The 15488-nt window shown below is 42.4% G+C and overlaps 1 protein-coding gene across 2 annotated transcripts; it reads left to right on the top strand.

Moving 5' to 3' along the window:
* The first annotated feature begins 1353 nt into the window (after window positions 1–1353).
* Window positions 1354–14511, top strand: SGCB (sarcoglycan beta). 2 transcript variants are annotated; one of them, XM_028743393.2, is made up of 6 exons: window positions 1354–1505; window positions 4285–4494; window positions 7572–7757; window positions 8230–8421; window positions 9162–9293; window positions 11486–14511. In XM_028743393.2, the coding sequence occupies exons 1-6, from the start codon at window positions 1467–1469 to the stop codon at window positions 11687–11689; spliced, it is 963 nt and encodes a 320-aa protein (XP_028599226.2). In that variant the 5' UTR covers window positions 1354–1466; the 3' UTR covers window positions 11690–14511. The 2 variants fall into 2 exon arrangements, with proteins under 2 accessions (XP_028599226.2, XP_028599227.1); XM_028743394.2 differs by lacking the exon at window positions 1354–1505 and adding an exon at window positions 1775–1793.
* Window positions 14512–15488: the final 977 nt, after the last annotated feature.

The following is a 15488-nucleotide window of genomic DNA, read 5'->3' as shown; positions in this document are numbered from 1 at the left end:
CTAAAACATGATTTCAAGGACACAAGTATATAATACAACCTTTTTCGACTGAAGCCATTAGTCCTGTCCATTGCCTCTGCTCTTTCTACCATGCACAAATGCAAATGTATACCTTTGTTGCTGTTCTGGGGCAAGCTCTGCTTCATTTTCTTGAGTGTTGTTTGCCGATCTACAATTCCCAGCATCCCTGACCATTGGCCATGCAGACTGGGGATGATGGGAGTCAGAGACCAAGAGTAGCCTCTGGCTGGCCATAGGTTCCCATGCCCGGTTAAAAGAAAAAGGTGTTTTCTTTAGTTTTCTTTAAAGAAGATTGGGAAACGTTTATTGAATATATGGGAAATAACTGTCTGCAGCTGAAAACGCTGGCAGCATATGGTGCTGCAATTGGATGACGAAGGATTTTTGGCAAAACCAAGACTCAGCAGGTTAGGGCCATAGCTGTCAACTTTTCCCTTTTCTTGCGAGGAATCCTATTCGGAATAAGGGAATTTCCCTTAAAAAGCGGGGAAAGTTGGCAGCTATTGTTAGGGCGCAGAGGGCTAATATTGTGGAGCGACATGAAATGTAGAGTTTAAACTGCTAAACAATCCAGGGGCCCTTAACCCAGTGTTTAGCGCCGCTTTCGAGTTAATTGGACAATGTTGGCTTTGCAGCGAAATCTTGACCCCACAGATATGGGCTGCGAGGCTAAAATTGTGAGAAACCGTAAAACGTAGTGTTTTCACCACCAAACATTGCAGGGAGCCTTTTCTGGGTGTTTGGCGCGGTTTTAAACTGAATCGGACGAAGTCAGATTTTTGGTGTAATCCTGACCCCCGGTGGTTAAGGCGCTGAGGGCTCATTTTCTGGGGTGCTGAGCAATGTAGTGTTTTCACTGCCAAAAGTTGCAGGGAGACTTTTCTGGGTGTTTGGCACCGTTTTGGAGTAGATCGGACGACATCGGATTACAGTATTGGCGAAATGCTGACCAAGGTGGTTAGGGCGCAGAGGGCTCATTTTCTCGGGTGCTGAGAAACGCAGTGTTTCACCGCCAAACGTTGCAGGGAGTCTTTTCTGGGTGTAAATAATAAAATTATCATTATGGAACTGAACGTCTCTATTTTCATGGGAGAAATGTTGGGAGTTATCCGATCCCCGAGCCCTCAAGGCAATATTGTATAGCAAAGTTTATTTAATTTGTTTAATGTTTTATGATGTTTTTATACATGTGGGAGGCCGCCCTGAGTGGCTGAGGCGATCCCATAAGATGTGTGGGAGATAAATGTCCTTATGGAGTGGGACGTCCCTCTTTTCCTCAGAGAAATGTCGGAGGCTCTGCCTTTCTCCTGCCCTCCCTCGGCCGCCTCGCCCCTTTTAAGGAGCGGGCATGGCGGGTGCGGCTCCCGCGCCCCTTTCCTCCTCCGCCAAAGGCGCCCCGCCAAGCCTCGCTCTCCCTTGCGCGGAAGGAACGAGAAGAGCCCAAGATGGCGGTCGCCTCAGCGGCAGCGATCACCTCCGAGCAGGTCAGTTTCCCGGCGCCGTTGCCTGGCTCCGGCTTCGGGCAGGAAAAGGAGGGAAAGGCGCGCGCTCCATTTTATCGTCCCCAAATATCAACGGGGCGGGGAAGAAAGAGGCGGTTTCGGCTCAAGGAGGCCGGCGCCGAACCGGCCCCTTCGCCTCAGGGCGCGTCGCGGAATTCGCCTCCGAAAATGAGTTTCCTCCCGGGTTATTATTTTTTTCCCGGAAACCGGGCCAATGAAACCGGCGACGGGGGTTAAACCGTGCCTTGTAAAAGCTCCGAAATTATCCTGGTATTATTATTATTATTATTATTATTATTATTATTATTATTATTATTATTATTATTATTATTATTATGAAATATGGCAACCCGAACGCGGCACCCGGGCTTCTGCCGCAGCCAAGGCGCCTCAGGGAAGCGGCGGAGTCGGGCGCGCCAACCTACGCAGCCCCTTCCCTTTCCCCTTCAGGACATTCGTTGCTCTTTCTTATTTTATTATTTTTATTATTAGCTCATTATTCGTGGCATTTGGCGCCTGGACACGTATCACGTCTGCCTTTCGCCCGGCTTTCTGAAATTAGAACCAGCCCCCTAGTGCGCGTGAGGCGACTCGCGAGGCTCGTTTGACAGACTCGGCAGGGCGGCGGCGGCGGCTGCTAAGTCAATGGGCGCCGTAGCAAAAATAGCCGCCTGAGGGCGGAGAAAGAGATAGGGAGCGTCTTGCGCCTGCGCGCAGTGGATCCGACGGAGTCTCGCTTCACCCTCGAGCGAACGCGGAGGAGGCTTGAGGGCGGGGCGACCAATGGCGTGCCAAAGAGCTGTTGGACTACACCTCCCATCTGCCCCAGCCTGCACGGCCATAGGTCAGGGATTATGGGAGTTGTAGTCCACGACAGGACCACGAGTTCCTTAGCCTTGGAGGACTAGGAAGGGGGCAACGCATATATACGGATTGAAGGGAGACTTCCGGGGAATACGATCAGAGACTTTCAAAGTGGAATATATAAATTCAGTAGATAATAAAATAATGATAATAAACTTCACTGAAAACGTCTTGATGGCACAGAGCCAAGTACACTGGTTTGCATACAAGCAGATCAAACCCGGAAGTTCGTGTCCCGGTTTGCAACCTTTTTTTGGATTACAACCCATTTTTTTTGGATTACGATTTTTTTTTTGCGGAGGCCCCATTGGCAAAAGCGCGTCTTGGGTTACAACCTGTTTTGGTTTGCAAACAGACCTCCGAAACAGATCATGGTTGTACACCAAAGTACCACAGTACAGCAAAGTGCACAACTTTTTGCTTTAAAGACTTTGCTCTCTGGTCCAGGAGCAATTCGGTGTTGTGCAAATCTTGCTTGTGCTTTTAGTATGTGTCTCCCTCTCCCTGCCAAAAAAACCCCACAAAGGTTTGACCGAGGGCTCCTTCAGATGACCTCTTTATAGAACACTCATCCAATTTTCTTGCACAAAGCTTGCATGGTATCCGCTCTTTATTGATCATTCGTCCTGATTTGTTCACAGGGAGGTTATTGCCTTCCAATCAATCAATCAAATTGTTATCACATTTTTAGTGCATCACTTTACTAACGGCAAAAAGGCTGTTTTTAAAAGAAAGTGGATTTGTTGCAACATAGCCCTTTGGTTCACTTTTATTTCAGAAACCTAAATTTCTGGTGTGCGACTAAATCCCTCTGGCAAAATAGTGGCAGCCTGGAGGCTCCTGGCACCATACAATTGGGCTCTCAGTGCCTTCCAGTTCTCAGCTACTATCTCAAACTCCCTCTTACACTTGCTTGAATGTTTGGAACTGAATTGCCTTTATGTACACAGCGGATGTTCGTAGTAGCTAGGAGTTATGCTTAGCTGTTTATGTAGTCATTTTATATGAACAACCTGGCTATATTACAGAGAAATTACTGGGTGAAGAGCTACACTGCATATACAGGTACATGCAACAAAACAAGTGTACTCTTATTCCCTCCCCCTTGGGGGTAGCATCCAACATAGGAACATCACTTGCTGAAGCAGTCCTCTGCTGCAGCTAAATGTAACTGCTTTTGCAGCAAATTCAAACACAGTACATTCTCATGACTTTGCAAATACAGTGGTGCCTCGCAAGACGAAATTAATTCGTTCCGCAAGTTTTTTCTTCTTGCGAGTTTTTCGTCTTGCGAAGCACGGTATCCCATAGGAATGCATTGAAAATCAATCAATGCGTTCCTATGGAGACCGTCCGGGGACAGAGGGGAAGCGCCGCGCGCCTTCCCCTCTGTCCCCGGATCTGTTTAAAGCAAGGGGCGGCGGGGAGAAGATCGCTTCTCCCCGTTGCCGCCCCTTGGTTCAAAAGGCGTCCGGGGAGATTGCTGTCCCCGGAGATTGCGGGGCTGGCAACGGGGAGAAGCGATCTTCTCCCCGCCGCCCCTTGCTTCAAAAGAGGTCCGGGGACAGCGGGGAAGACGCGCTGCGCTTCCCCGCTATCCCCGGAGCTTGCGGGGCAAGCTTCGTTTTGCAAAGCAAGCCCATAGGGAAATGCGTCTTGCGAAGAGGCTAAGAAAACGAAAAACTCCTTCGTCTAGCGAGTTTTTCGTCTTCCGAGGCGTTCGTCTTGCGGGGTACCACTGTAATATTTTCTTTACAAGTTGGGCTCTTTTAAACAGTTCCTACTGTGAAAATCATATTGTGGCAGAAATGAAAATTCATATCATTTTGTTATGAATAGGATACGTTGGACTTAGGTAATATATTGTTTGGGGAACTTATTTTTAAATTATTTTTAGCAAAGTTCTAATGGTCCCGTGAAGAAATCGATGCGTGAGAAAGCTGTGGAGCGGAGGAATATTAACAAAGAACACAACAGTAACTTCAAGGCTGGATATATTCCAATTGATGAAGATCGTCTGCACAAAACTGGCTTGCGAGGCAGAAAAGGCAACTTGGCCATTTGTGTGATAGTCCTCCTGTTTATTTTGGCTGTCATCAATTTGATTGTAAGTAGAACAAGCTAATCAAAAGATTGTGGTCGTGCTTATATTGTTAAGTTAGTATTCACTAGACCAACATTGTTAATATATTTGCAGAAGTGGAGCTCCATTGACTTAAATAGGGCCTAACCAACTGGATGCAAGGAACCAAAGCTGTTCTTCGATGCTTCTATTTATCTTTGGCATGGCTTGGTCACTGAATTTGAGAGCAAGCAAACTAGCAGGTCACTGGTTGTCTGGATGGGCAGCTTACATCCAGCTGCAGGTTAAGAAGAGGCTGCAGAGTGAGGTGTATGGGGTGTGTGTCAAGAGACCTGGAAAGGAAGAAGATAAAGGAGCCCTAAGTTCTGAAAGAGAAATCATGTGATGGAATGCTGCTGATTTGACACTAGTATGGCATGTATACATTTCAGTTTACTTGCCACTTGCTGTTAAATCTATATTTGCAAGCTTTCTAATGAAACACACCGTATTTTTCGCTCTATAAGACGCACCCGACCATAAGACGCGCCTAGTTTTAGAGGAGGAGAACAAGGGGAAAAAATGTCCTCTCCCTCTCTGCTCAGCGCCTCTCCAGCAAAGCGAGAGGAGAAATGGAAGGGGCTCCGTTTCTCCTGCCGCTTCACTGAAGGGGCGCTGCGCAGCTTTCCCTCTCTGCACAGCTCCCCTTCATTGAAGCGGCAGGAGAAACGGAGCCCCTTCCATTTCTCCTCCTGCTTTGCTGAAGGGGCGCTGCGCAGAAAGGGAAGCTGCGGAGCGGCTCTTCAGCGAAGCGAAGCCAGGAGAGCAAGAGGGATCGATCCCTCTGGCTCTCCTGGCTTCAGCGAAAGCTGCGCAGCCTGCATTCGCTCCATAAGACGCGCACACATTTCCCCTTACTTTTTAGGAGGGGAAACGTGTGTCTTATACAGCGAAAAATACGGTACTGTATTACTAAAGGCATAATCACCAGTGCTCCCTCATCTGGAAGGAAGCTAACTGAAACCTTCAAAACCTTCTACGGCTAAGGGAAATAGGAGAACAAAACTTGTGTGTATTTGGTTTTTGGTGTATACATGGTAAAGTATGTCTCAACAGAATTCTAAAGGTGTGTTTTTTTCTCCTTTTTAGTGCCAAGCCAGCTCCAAATATTGCTGCTTTTCAGTGAAATTATCTTCATTACCTATATGCAGGGTTTCTAACCAAACTTGGAACTGTACATGGAGATTATAAACATTGGGTGCCATTTATGCCTATTAAAACCAAGGGGATGAATGGCAACATGGTAATGTGTATCTGTTTGGACCCAGCTGTCCATAGTACGCTTGGGGGGGGAAAGGATTCCTAAAAATAAATACATGGAAAGGTCTTAGTTAATTAGGTCAAAGAAATGCTACAACTGGTAATAAATTCTATTTTGCTTCTTAGTAAACATTCTGTATTGCATAGAATCATAGAATCATAGAGTTGGAATAGACCACAAGGGCCATCGAGTCCAACCCCCTGCCAAGCAGGAAACACCATCAGAGCACTCCTGACATATGGTTGTCAAGCCTCTGCTTAAAGACCTTCAAAGAAGGAGACTCCACCACACTCCTTGGCAGCAAATTCCACTGTTGAAGATGTACTGTGAATTCAAGATAAAAATGTACTTATCCACTCCACATATATCACAGAATTTTCTTACGATCTGTAGAGATTAACCAATTTTCTGCTTTTCATCCTTTCAATGGATTGTTAATTATTCAGTGCCAGACTATGATTTATCAACCCATTTTTATTGTATATAGCCAAAGGCCTTTACAATGGACACATAATAAAAGGAAACTTTCATCTAAAATCATACATGCAACCTGTAGTAGTTTACCACATAAAAATAAATTTGCAACATTCAGACTTAAGATTGGAGTGCAATCACAGTTGGAACAGAGCTTCTTGGCTGCCAGCACAAATTTGGCTACCTGGTATGTAATATAGAGATGCTTATCTGCTAGGAATTCAACTGTTACTTCCTATGCAGATTGACCTGGAAGCCAGTTAAGAATTGGTGGTAGAAATTTTCCTCTGGGCATTATATACAGGGGGCAACTCAGCAGATAGCATGTGACGTCCTCTACCTGATTGCATCCATATATACATTTGCGATCCACATGGAACATTCCCCGATGTACTAAATATGCTGAGGGCATCTGTTGACATCTTATTTCTACAAAGGCCCTGCGTAGTTGTGGGAAGGTCAGAGTCTCAAAGTAACAGGGCCTTGAGTGATTGCTCTTAATTTCGGGGTACCAAGTGGAGTAGCGGGCAACAATGATGGATGTTCTGTTTTGGTTGGCATCCTGATCAAAAATCCAATTTCTAAGGTCACATGGGCTAAGAGTTAAGACTGGGCTGCTCTTTTTTTCCTATCCTAAAGAAGTACAAGTATTGTTTTTAAATATAAATTATTTACAGCCTGATCATATATACTTATAAAGAGCACTGAGTTCAATTAGGATTGGTGCCTTAATTTTGGTTGCCGAATTTCCTTTCACACACATGCATGGATGCCCTCCTTTTAAGTTAGAACTACAGTGGTACCTCGGGTTAAGTACTTAATTCGTTCCGGAGGTCTGTTCTTAACCTGAAACTGTTCTTAACCTGAAGCACCACTTTAGCTAATGGGGCCTCCTGCTGCTGCCGCGCTGCCGGAGCACAATTTCTGTTCTCATCCTGAAGCAAAGTTCTTAACCCAAGGTACTATTTCTGGGTTAGCGGAGTCTGTAACCTAAACCGTATGTAACCTGAAGCGTATGTAACCCAAGGTACCACTGTATGCAGTTTGTGAGCCACCAAATTGAACACAATCCACCAGTTAAATATTGTGGCCTGCCAGGAATCTGACAACCAGAATTTTATTTTGTTTTGTTTTCAGTCCCAGGCAAAACAGAGATTGAGCATCTAATGGGTTGGCATACATGACTGGTGGGCTGTTTTCAGCTTTGTATAAGTTTTGTGGGCCTGTTTTCAAGTAACATGTTCTTCTCAAAGGTATCTGTTCCAAGCACTGGCATGACAATTTCAGAATTTACTTACATTTAAAAAAATTAAATTTACTCTTTTAGATTACGCTTATCATCTGGACTGTAATTCGCATTGGACCCAGCGGCTGTGACAGCATGGAGTTTCATGATAGCGGCTTATTGCGATTTAAACAAGACTCTGACATGGGAATTATACATCCATTGTATAAGAGCACAGTCGGAGGTCGACGTAATGAGGATTTGGTGATTGTTGGAGAGAACCAGCCAGTAAGTATATCTTCTATTGTGTACTGCGTTCAACATCTGAGCTTCTACTTCGGATATCCTTCTCTGATGAAGTATGACAGGTATACCAGAAACAGGACTTTCATAGTAGAAGTATATACATACTCTCCCTTCGCCAGGGAGGCCCACCTAGCTCCAACATTGTTATGTTTTCAGACCCTAGGTTAAAAGCCTGGCTTGTTTTATTTGTGATTGGTGGGAAATGTTCTCAGGGTGGTAATTTGATTTTGTGTTGCTGGCTGCTATTGCTTTCTCCATTGTGGTAGTATTTTTTGTATTGCTGATCCTGTAAATTGATGCTTTGTTTTTATTTGTTGCAAGCTACTTATTCATTGATTAAAAAAAGATATTTAGTCTTAAGTTGTTTGTTGACAGGAAGTCACAGTGCTACCAAGCACTGTAAAAGTAGCAGATTGCCTTTGTTACATTTAACACATCTCATTTGTTTCTGCAGATTGTGTTTCAGCAAGGGGAAACAAAACTTAGTGTTGCAAAGAATGGAACCTCAATTACAAGTGATATTGGTATGGAATTTGTTGACCCACGGACTCAGAATACTTTGTTTAGCACTGACTATAATACTCACGAGTTTCATTTGCCAACTGGAGTAAAAATTTTGAATGTTCAAAAAGCATCTACGGAGAGGGTATGATCTCTGTTTACTTTTCTCTGCAAGTTACATGATGCATGCTGTAATCTTAAGCTCAAACCTTTATTTGCATTATAGCTAACATTCCATATAAAAAGATGAAGCATTTGACTAAGTTATTTATTTTAAGCATTTTAAAATGGCCTGTGTTTGGACATGTTCAGTAGAGACTATAGAAGCCTAAGGTCTACTAGTATACTATAAACCAGAGATAGGGAACTGGTTCTGGTCAGTGGCCTGATTCAGTAGTGACCAACCTTCTGTGGCCACTTTGAAAAGTGGGTGGGGCCACCTATCCATCAATCATCTGCTGTCATATGATGTCAGGTCATTGAAAATTCAGTATTCTTCCTTTGCAACAACAGCTTTAAAGTCCAGTGTGTATGTGGTGTTTGGAGCGAAAGTACATATGTGCTTTGCCCACAATCACTCCTCACACCCTGACGGAACACAGTCCTCAGAGAAGTGGTGGTATGAAGATCCTCTACCCCTGCAATATATATAATTGCTGTCTAAATGAGGCCGCAAACACAGATTGCAATTAACTGTTATCAGTTGATAACATTGATATGCAGTCAGTCTCTGCAGAATCACAGCCTCCGTCCAACAAATGTTTTAACGGTTGAGCAGCGGTGTTTAAAAAGCAAGGCCAATTTTGTAGGAAGATGAGTTTTTGTGTATAAAACAAAACTATTTTTTAGAAAATGCTTTGCACGGCTATTTTCTTTCTTTCTCAGATTACTAGCAATGCTACCAGTGATCTGAATATAAAGGTTGATGGACGTGCCATTGTCCGTGGAAATGAAGGTGTTTTCATCATGGGCAAAACCATCGAGTTTCATATGGGGGGCAATATGGAACTGAAAGCAGTGAGTAATTCCAGGATATTCAGTTTGTATAAATGGATTCAGTTGAGTTATATATATGACTGCATCCAAGTTAAATCAGATTTGATTTGGTTCATCTACTCATCTATAGATTTAAAATGGCATATTTTTTTAAAGCCTTATAAAATTATAGCTTACTGTTACGTGTCTCAAATTTGACCTATAGGTATATATACACCTTCCAGGTCAAAACACATAACTGCTTTGTCAGCTTAATATAGTTACTTCTTGCAAGTTATTAGATACAGCTACATGCACATACTCCATACCTATGTTTTGAAACAAAAACTTGTATTGGAATATTCCTATTCCAAAACTAAAACAAAACAGCTCTGTTTCTTTTAGACATATTTGCCTGGAAAGAAAAAAAGGAAGAAAATGTGTTGTTTTTTTAGGCTAACATTTTGTTCCCAGCTCGGAACAAAATTTAATTTACACATATGAGAAAGCTCATAAAACATTCTCTCTAGGTGTTATACAGAAAAGCAAATGCATAACAACAAACAATGCTACAATAATTGCAACTCTCTTCCTTTCCATAAAGGACCTTGTTTGACCAAAACAAGTTACGCAGAGTTGCCCGTTGCCAACAATAGCTGGCAAGATGCAGCACACCATTAATTGCTGCCCTTTTGCTAAGATACAGAAGAGACAATGCATGGCAAGCTCAACCTTGCATGGCTCTTCAAAGCTACACCCAGTCTCCACTAAGCAGATATTGCAGCAACCACCATTCAAGGAAGTGCGGACCTCTTTTAAAGAGAAGAAATGTTCTGTCTCATGTCTGGCAACAGCAGCATAGAGAAAGAGCCTTGTAAAGAGAGAGGCAGGTGCACAGCCTCAAAAGAGAGGCCGGTTGGATGCAGAAACCTGATGAATAAGGACCGCAAGTTAGATAAAGGAACAAAAATTTAAAGGCTTCATTGGATTTGTTATAGTTGCAGCTCTAGTTACTCAAAATATGTCTATCCCACCTGTCCAACATTACAGGTGGCTTAGAACGAATATTAAATTATTATTTTTTTAAAAAAAAACCCGACAAAATGAAAATAAAATACTGCAACAGGCAACAAATCCTTATTAAAACTCAGTGGCCCAAAGGCCTTTGGAACAGTCACTGAAAGGTTAAAGATAACAACTCCGAACACCACCCAAGACTTCATTCCAAAACCTTGGGGAAAATACAGTAAAGGTCCATGTTCCTTGCCACACCAAGTATAAATTTAGCCAGAGTATTCAAAGTACAACACTGTCATATATTTGTGCAGTAGGTGAGTTTACTTTTGGCTTTCTCCCTCTGAGATCCCAGCCACAGAGAATAAGTTTAGGCACACAGCTTACCAAAGCAAGAATCGCTGCTGCTGCAGCAGCTGTACTCTCTCCGGTATGGAAGCACAGTACGAATAATTGAGAGTGAAGGATATGTGTATATTCTATATTCTAGTTATCCCAAAGGATCTAGAACTGTCCCACCAGGACAAGGCTACAGGAGTGGGTTTATTAAAGACAGACCAATGGGGAAGAAATGAAGGCTGTAGCAGTTGAGTATAGATCAAAGGCCAATCATTCAAAACTGCTGCAATGGAGCATTAGCTTGACGGGATGGATAACTCCGGCTAGTTCTAGTCCTTGCCCCCTTTCACATGTATTCACTAATAAATCATATCATCCTATTCCACATTAATCTATTTTTTGAAATTCACATGAGAATTCATATTTAAGTACCGTATTTTTCGCCCCGTAGGGCGCACCGGCCCATAGGGCACACCTAGTTTTTTTGGGGGGGAATAAAGGGGGGGGAATTATTTTCCCCCAGGCGCGGGGCTGGGGCGGAGGAAGCCCGAGCTTCCCCCGACCCCAGCCCCCAGAACAGGCAGCTCTCCGCAAGCCGTGGGAGCCCGGCACGACTGAATGGTAGAGGCTGTGCTTTTCACGCAGAAGGGTCCTTGGTTTAATCCCTGCATCTCCCAATTAATGAATAGCAGGACAAGGAATGTCATTTGTCAGATACGAGGGCCACTGCCTGTCAAGAGTAGACCACATTAAGCTGAGTAGTCAAACTCCGAACAAGGAAGTTTCTTACAGTCAGTTTCTCTAACATTAAGGTATTAAAATAGATACGTTTATTCAATTGGAAATACTGTTGCTAACTTCTGCAAATGTTTCTTTGGTAGGATAAGAGCATTGTTCTAAATGGAAGTGTGATGCTCAACACAGCTCGACTGCCGAGTCCTTCACATGGGGAGAAATTAAACAATGGCGACTGGGAACGCTACAAGCTTTGCATGTGCTCCGACGGGACTCTATTCCGCATTCCAGTTAAGAGCCGCAACATGGGTTGCCAAACCTCAGTTAATCCCTGCGGTAACACCTATTAAAAGCAAAACAGGGCACTATCAAACGAGGAGGAGTTTAGGTTTAAAACAGTTGCATGTTTGCAAGCTTTTTTTGTTGTTGTTTTCACCACGCTTGTAAAAGAACTACATGAAGCACTTTTTTTTATCCAGGACACTGCATTGAACAGATTCTTTTAAACATGAGTCGTATCATCAGACAATTTGCGCTACATATTACTGTATTTCAGTAAGGTACTTAAGTACATTCATCACTCCGGAAGTACTTTAGGATATAGCTGAATTGAAGTCACTGAAATCTTTGTGAAAGGTCTAATGGTGCCAATCTCTGGCTTATCTCACCTTTGCAAGCGTACTTTCTGCAAGTGGTGAGAACCTTCGGATATGCACAGATCAGTGTATATGGATTTGAGAATTGGATGGCCTCACCCACTACTGGCATATGGGCTTCTGAAAATTGGCTGGGTGGTGAGCATGGCCTTGGGCCAAAAATGGATAGTCATGCCTTGGCTAGAGGTTGTGTGCCTACATGGCAGTCTTCATTCATGTGCCCCCTAGCGGTGCATGATCATCTCACATACCCCACCCTTTGTTTTCATATATGCCTCAACAGAATATGCTGAGCCATATTTGGGGGGGGGGGGGACACGTCTGAACTGTGGTGCTTTGAATCTTTTAGGATTATGCAGAGACTCTTCACCAACAGCCCAAGTTTCCGTATAAATAGGTTGGCACTTCATCTGGGCAAATATCACAAACAAGAGATTAGTTTTTAAAAAGACTTCGGGTGCTTCAGGGTGTTGAGTACATTCTGTTTGATCTCCCTTTTTAGCCCCTCCTGTGGGTTGTCTGTGCAAAATATTTATAAGAAAGGAGAGGCTCTACAGGAACAAAATTCAGAAAGTTATGAAATATTTTGAAGTACAGGACGCCATCAATGTATTGGCTTCCCTCTGCTGTCTTCATAGGTTCTGCATTTTATTTGAATATTATAAATTATTTTTAAAGCCTGCTTTTAGCAATAGTAACAAACAGCTTATTTTCCCACAGAGAAAAATAACATTCTTGAGATAATTTTTAGTTTAAACTGCTTTTTAAACGAGAAAAAAATTGGAAGGCAGTTTGGAGACTAATTGGGAGATTAAAAAAAACAAACCCTCATGTTGGCAGGGTATAAGTGCAAACCTGACTTGCACATTCTGTAGAGAAAGAAAATGGTGATACATTTATCTGCGTGAACAGCATTCAAAGCTCTACTGAAAAATATGATTGGGGCTATTCTATAACTACCCTCTGCAACTAATTCCAATGCAAATTTGTTATCCTGTGACCAATCACTTCATAGTGCACACACAGAAAATACAGTTAATTCAGTGTAGCACTTCATTGGTACGGGTTGGATATATTTAAATGTCATTATGAAATGGCGTATTAAAACTACTAAACCAAAATTATCACAGCTCCTGTTAACCCATTAGCTGCTTTTGGCAGAAACAATTGGGTTTATATTAGTTACTTTGTTACTTTTGAACTTTAAATTATTCCTTTTAATTCCTCTTTTAACTTGCTATTTATGTATTAGCCCTATACAGGGGTAACAATACTGATTTACATTATCTCAGGACTCACAGCAGTGACATAAGGCACGTGAAATGCTTTGAACACATGACATGTGTTACATAAGTGGTAAATATTAGTACAGCTTCAGCCTCTTCGTGCCCTGGAAGAATGGGGTTAAAAGCAAAAACCCTCAGGCAGCTGAATGGTGCCATCAAAATTTGCAGGATAATTTGTATGCTAATCATATGCTAGAGTTTTGATGCATTTTATCAGAGCTGAATGTGTCAAGCAGCCAGGCAATTGTTCATTTTGATTCTGGCAGTCGATAGCCTCCTAACAGCATAGTTTAGGCCACTTTGACTACAAAATAGCAGGAACCCTAACATGAAATGCAAAGGTTAGCAAAGGACTTACTTTAAATATTAACAAAAGCAAACAAAGTATCAACACATTGAAGTCAGTGAAATCTTCCTTTTAGTAGAATTTTAGGACTGACAATATTTGGAAGGCAAGAGTTGTTCTGGCTTGAATCCAAGGAAGCCCATGCATGCATCTGAAGTACTTTTGAACACACAGGGCCTTCGCTAATGTTTATTTCCCATGGCAGCCCTTCAGAGAGCATCAGGTGCTACTCTGGATGCTGACACAACTTTCAGCATCTGCCATTGGGGGATAAGGGTAGAGTGGAATGAAAGGTCCAGCATATATGTAAGAGACATTTTTTAAAATGCACTGTGGGAACGATGAAGAAAGCTCATTTATAACAGGCATTTGGCTCAGAGCATCCCTTCACAGGATACCAGTCTGCTTAAAACTGTTGATCCTATTGTTAAGCCAGTCAACCTGCAAGTGCTACTATGTGCCAATACTAAATTTGGAGAGCAAGGTCCTAAAGGAATACCCAAATAGTAGCAATAAACTTTAAAAGGGTTTTTAATTGAACACTCCTAAACAATCTCTGCGAATGTATTTTTTCACTGTGGTGCTGTTGCTATTTATTTGCACATTTTTTTACTAAAAAGTTTCTTTATACAAAATGAAAGTGTTATTATTGGTTTTTAACTTGCTGTGCTGCTTTCTGTGTGGCTGTTTTTTTTTTTTTTTTTGTTTTTAGGACAGGACTTTTCTAATCCTTTTATGCCTTTGATTCTGATGAGCTGTATACAAACTGTACCTCTGCATTGAGGAGCAGTTTGGACATCTAACAATTGCTAAGAGATGTTCTCCTGTACACCTTTGTAAACTTTTGTTTCAAAATAAAACTATATGGGATAGTCCATTTGAAATGGTTTCAAAAATCTAGCCTCATACATCCTAAGTTGGTTATTATAGAAGCTGTGTATAAGCCGCACACACTTTGGGTGGTCTTCGACAAGCCATTCTTACATATCCTTCCCACCAACTATACAAAATAATGATAGTGGTCTAGTTCAGGGATAGGCAACCTAAGGCCCAATCGCCTTCTAAATCTGGCCTGCGGATGGTCTGGGAATCAGCGTGTTTTTACATGAGTAGAATGTGTGCTTTTATTTAAAATGCAACTCTGGGTTATTTGTGGGGCATAGGAAAAAAAATTCAAAATATAATCCGGCCCACCACATGGTCTGAGGGACGGTGGACTGACCCCTGCTGAAAAAGGTTGCTGACCCCTGGCCTAGTTGATAGATTTTAAGGACTGCTGAATGGTTGTGCAAAAGACTGCAAACACTAAACAGACCTGTGCAATTTGCAACCTTACAAAAGTTGAAACATAGCAACATCTTGTAGTTTACTTAAATGATCAACTAATTTCCCCAAGGCAAGAACAGACAATAAATTGTAGTGGGACTGTCGGTCACAAGATTTGTTTGTTCTTATATGCTGTATAGATACTAAATATTGTACACCTGTATAAAATTATACTTTTATTGCACATACGGTCAAAAGTGCGGATAGCCACAGAAATCAACTTCTGAAACCAAAAAGCACAAATACTGTTTTATTTGTGGGATGTTGGTTTTACACAAAAATTGCAGAGTACCAAACTCAGGTTAGGTAGTATAACAGTACTTCAGTCAATTTGAGCCACAGGACTTTTAAATAAGCACACCTCAAGTTTGCAATATGGAAATGGCTAAGACATAAAAAGCTGTCAGTGTCGTCGGGTAAACTACTGTCTCTGCCAAAACAGTGCGTCACAAAAAGAATTGTAACACCACCATTTCCCCGCCCCGCCCCCATTCCAGTCGGTGGACTCTATGCATTTACACAACTATATGAAATG

This window comes from Podarcis muralis, chromosome 9, assembly GCF_964188315.1.
Source record: "Podarcis muralis chromosome 9, rPodMur119.hap1.1, whole genome shotgun sequence".
Classification (NCBI taxonomy): domain Eukaryota; kingdom Metazoa; phylum Chordata; class Lepidosauria; order Squamata; family Lacertidae; genus Podarcis; species Podarcis muralis.
This window is presented reverse-complemented; position numbering and strand designations above follow the sequence as displayed.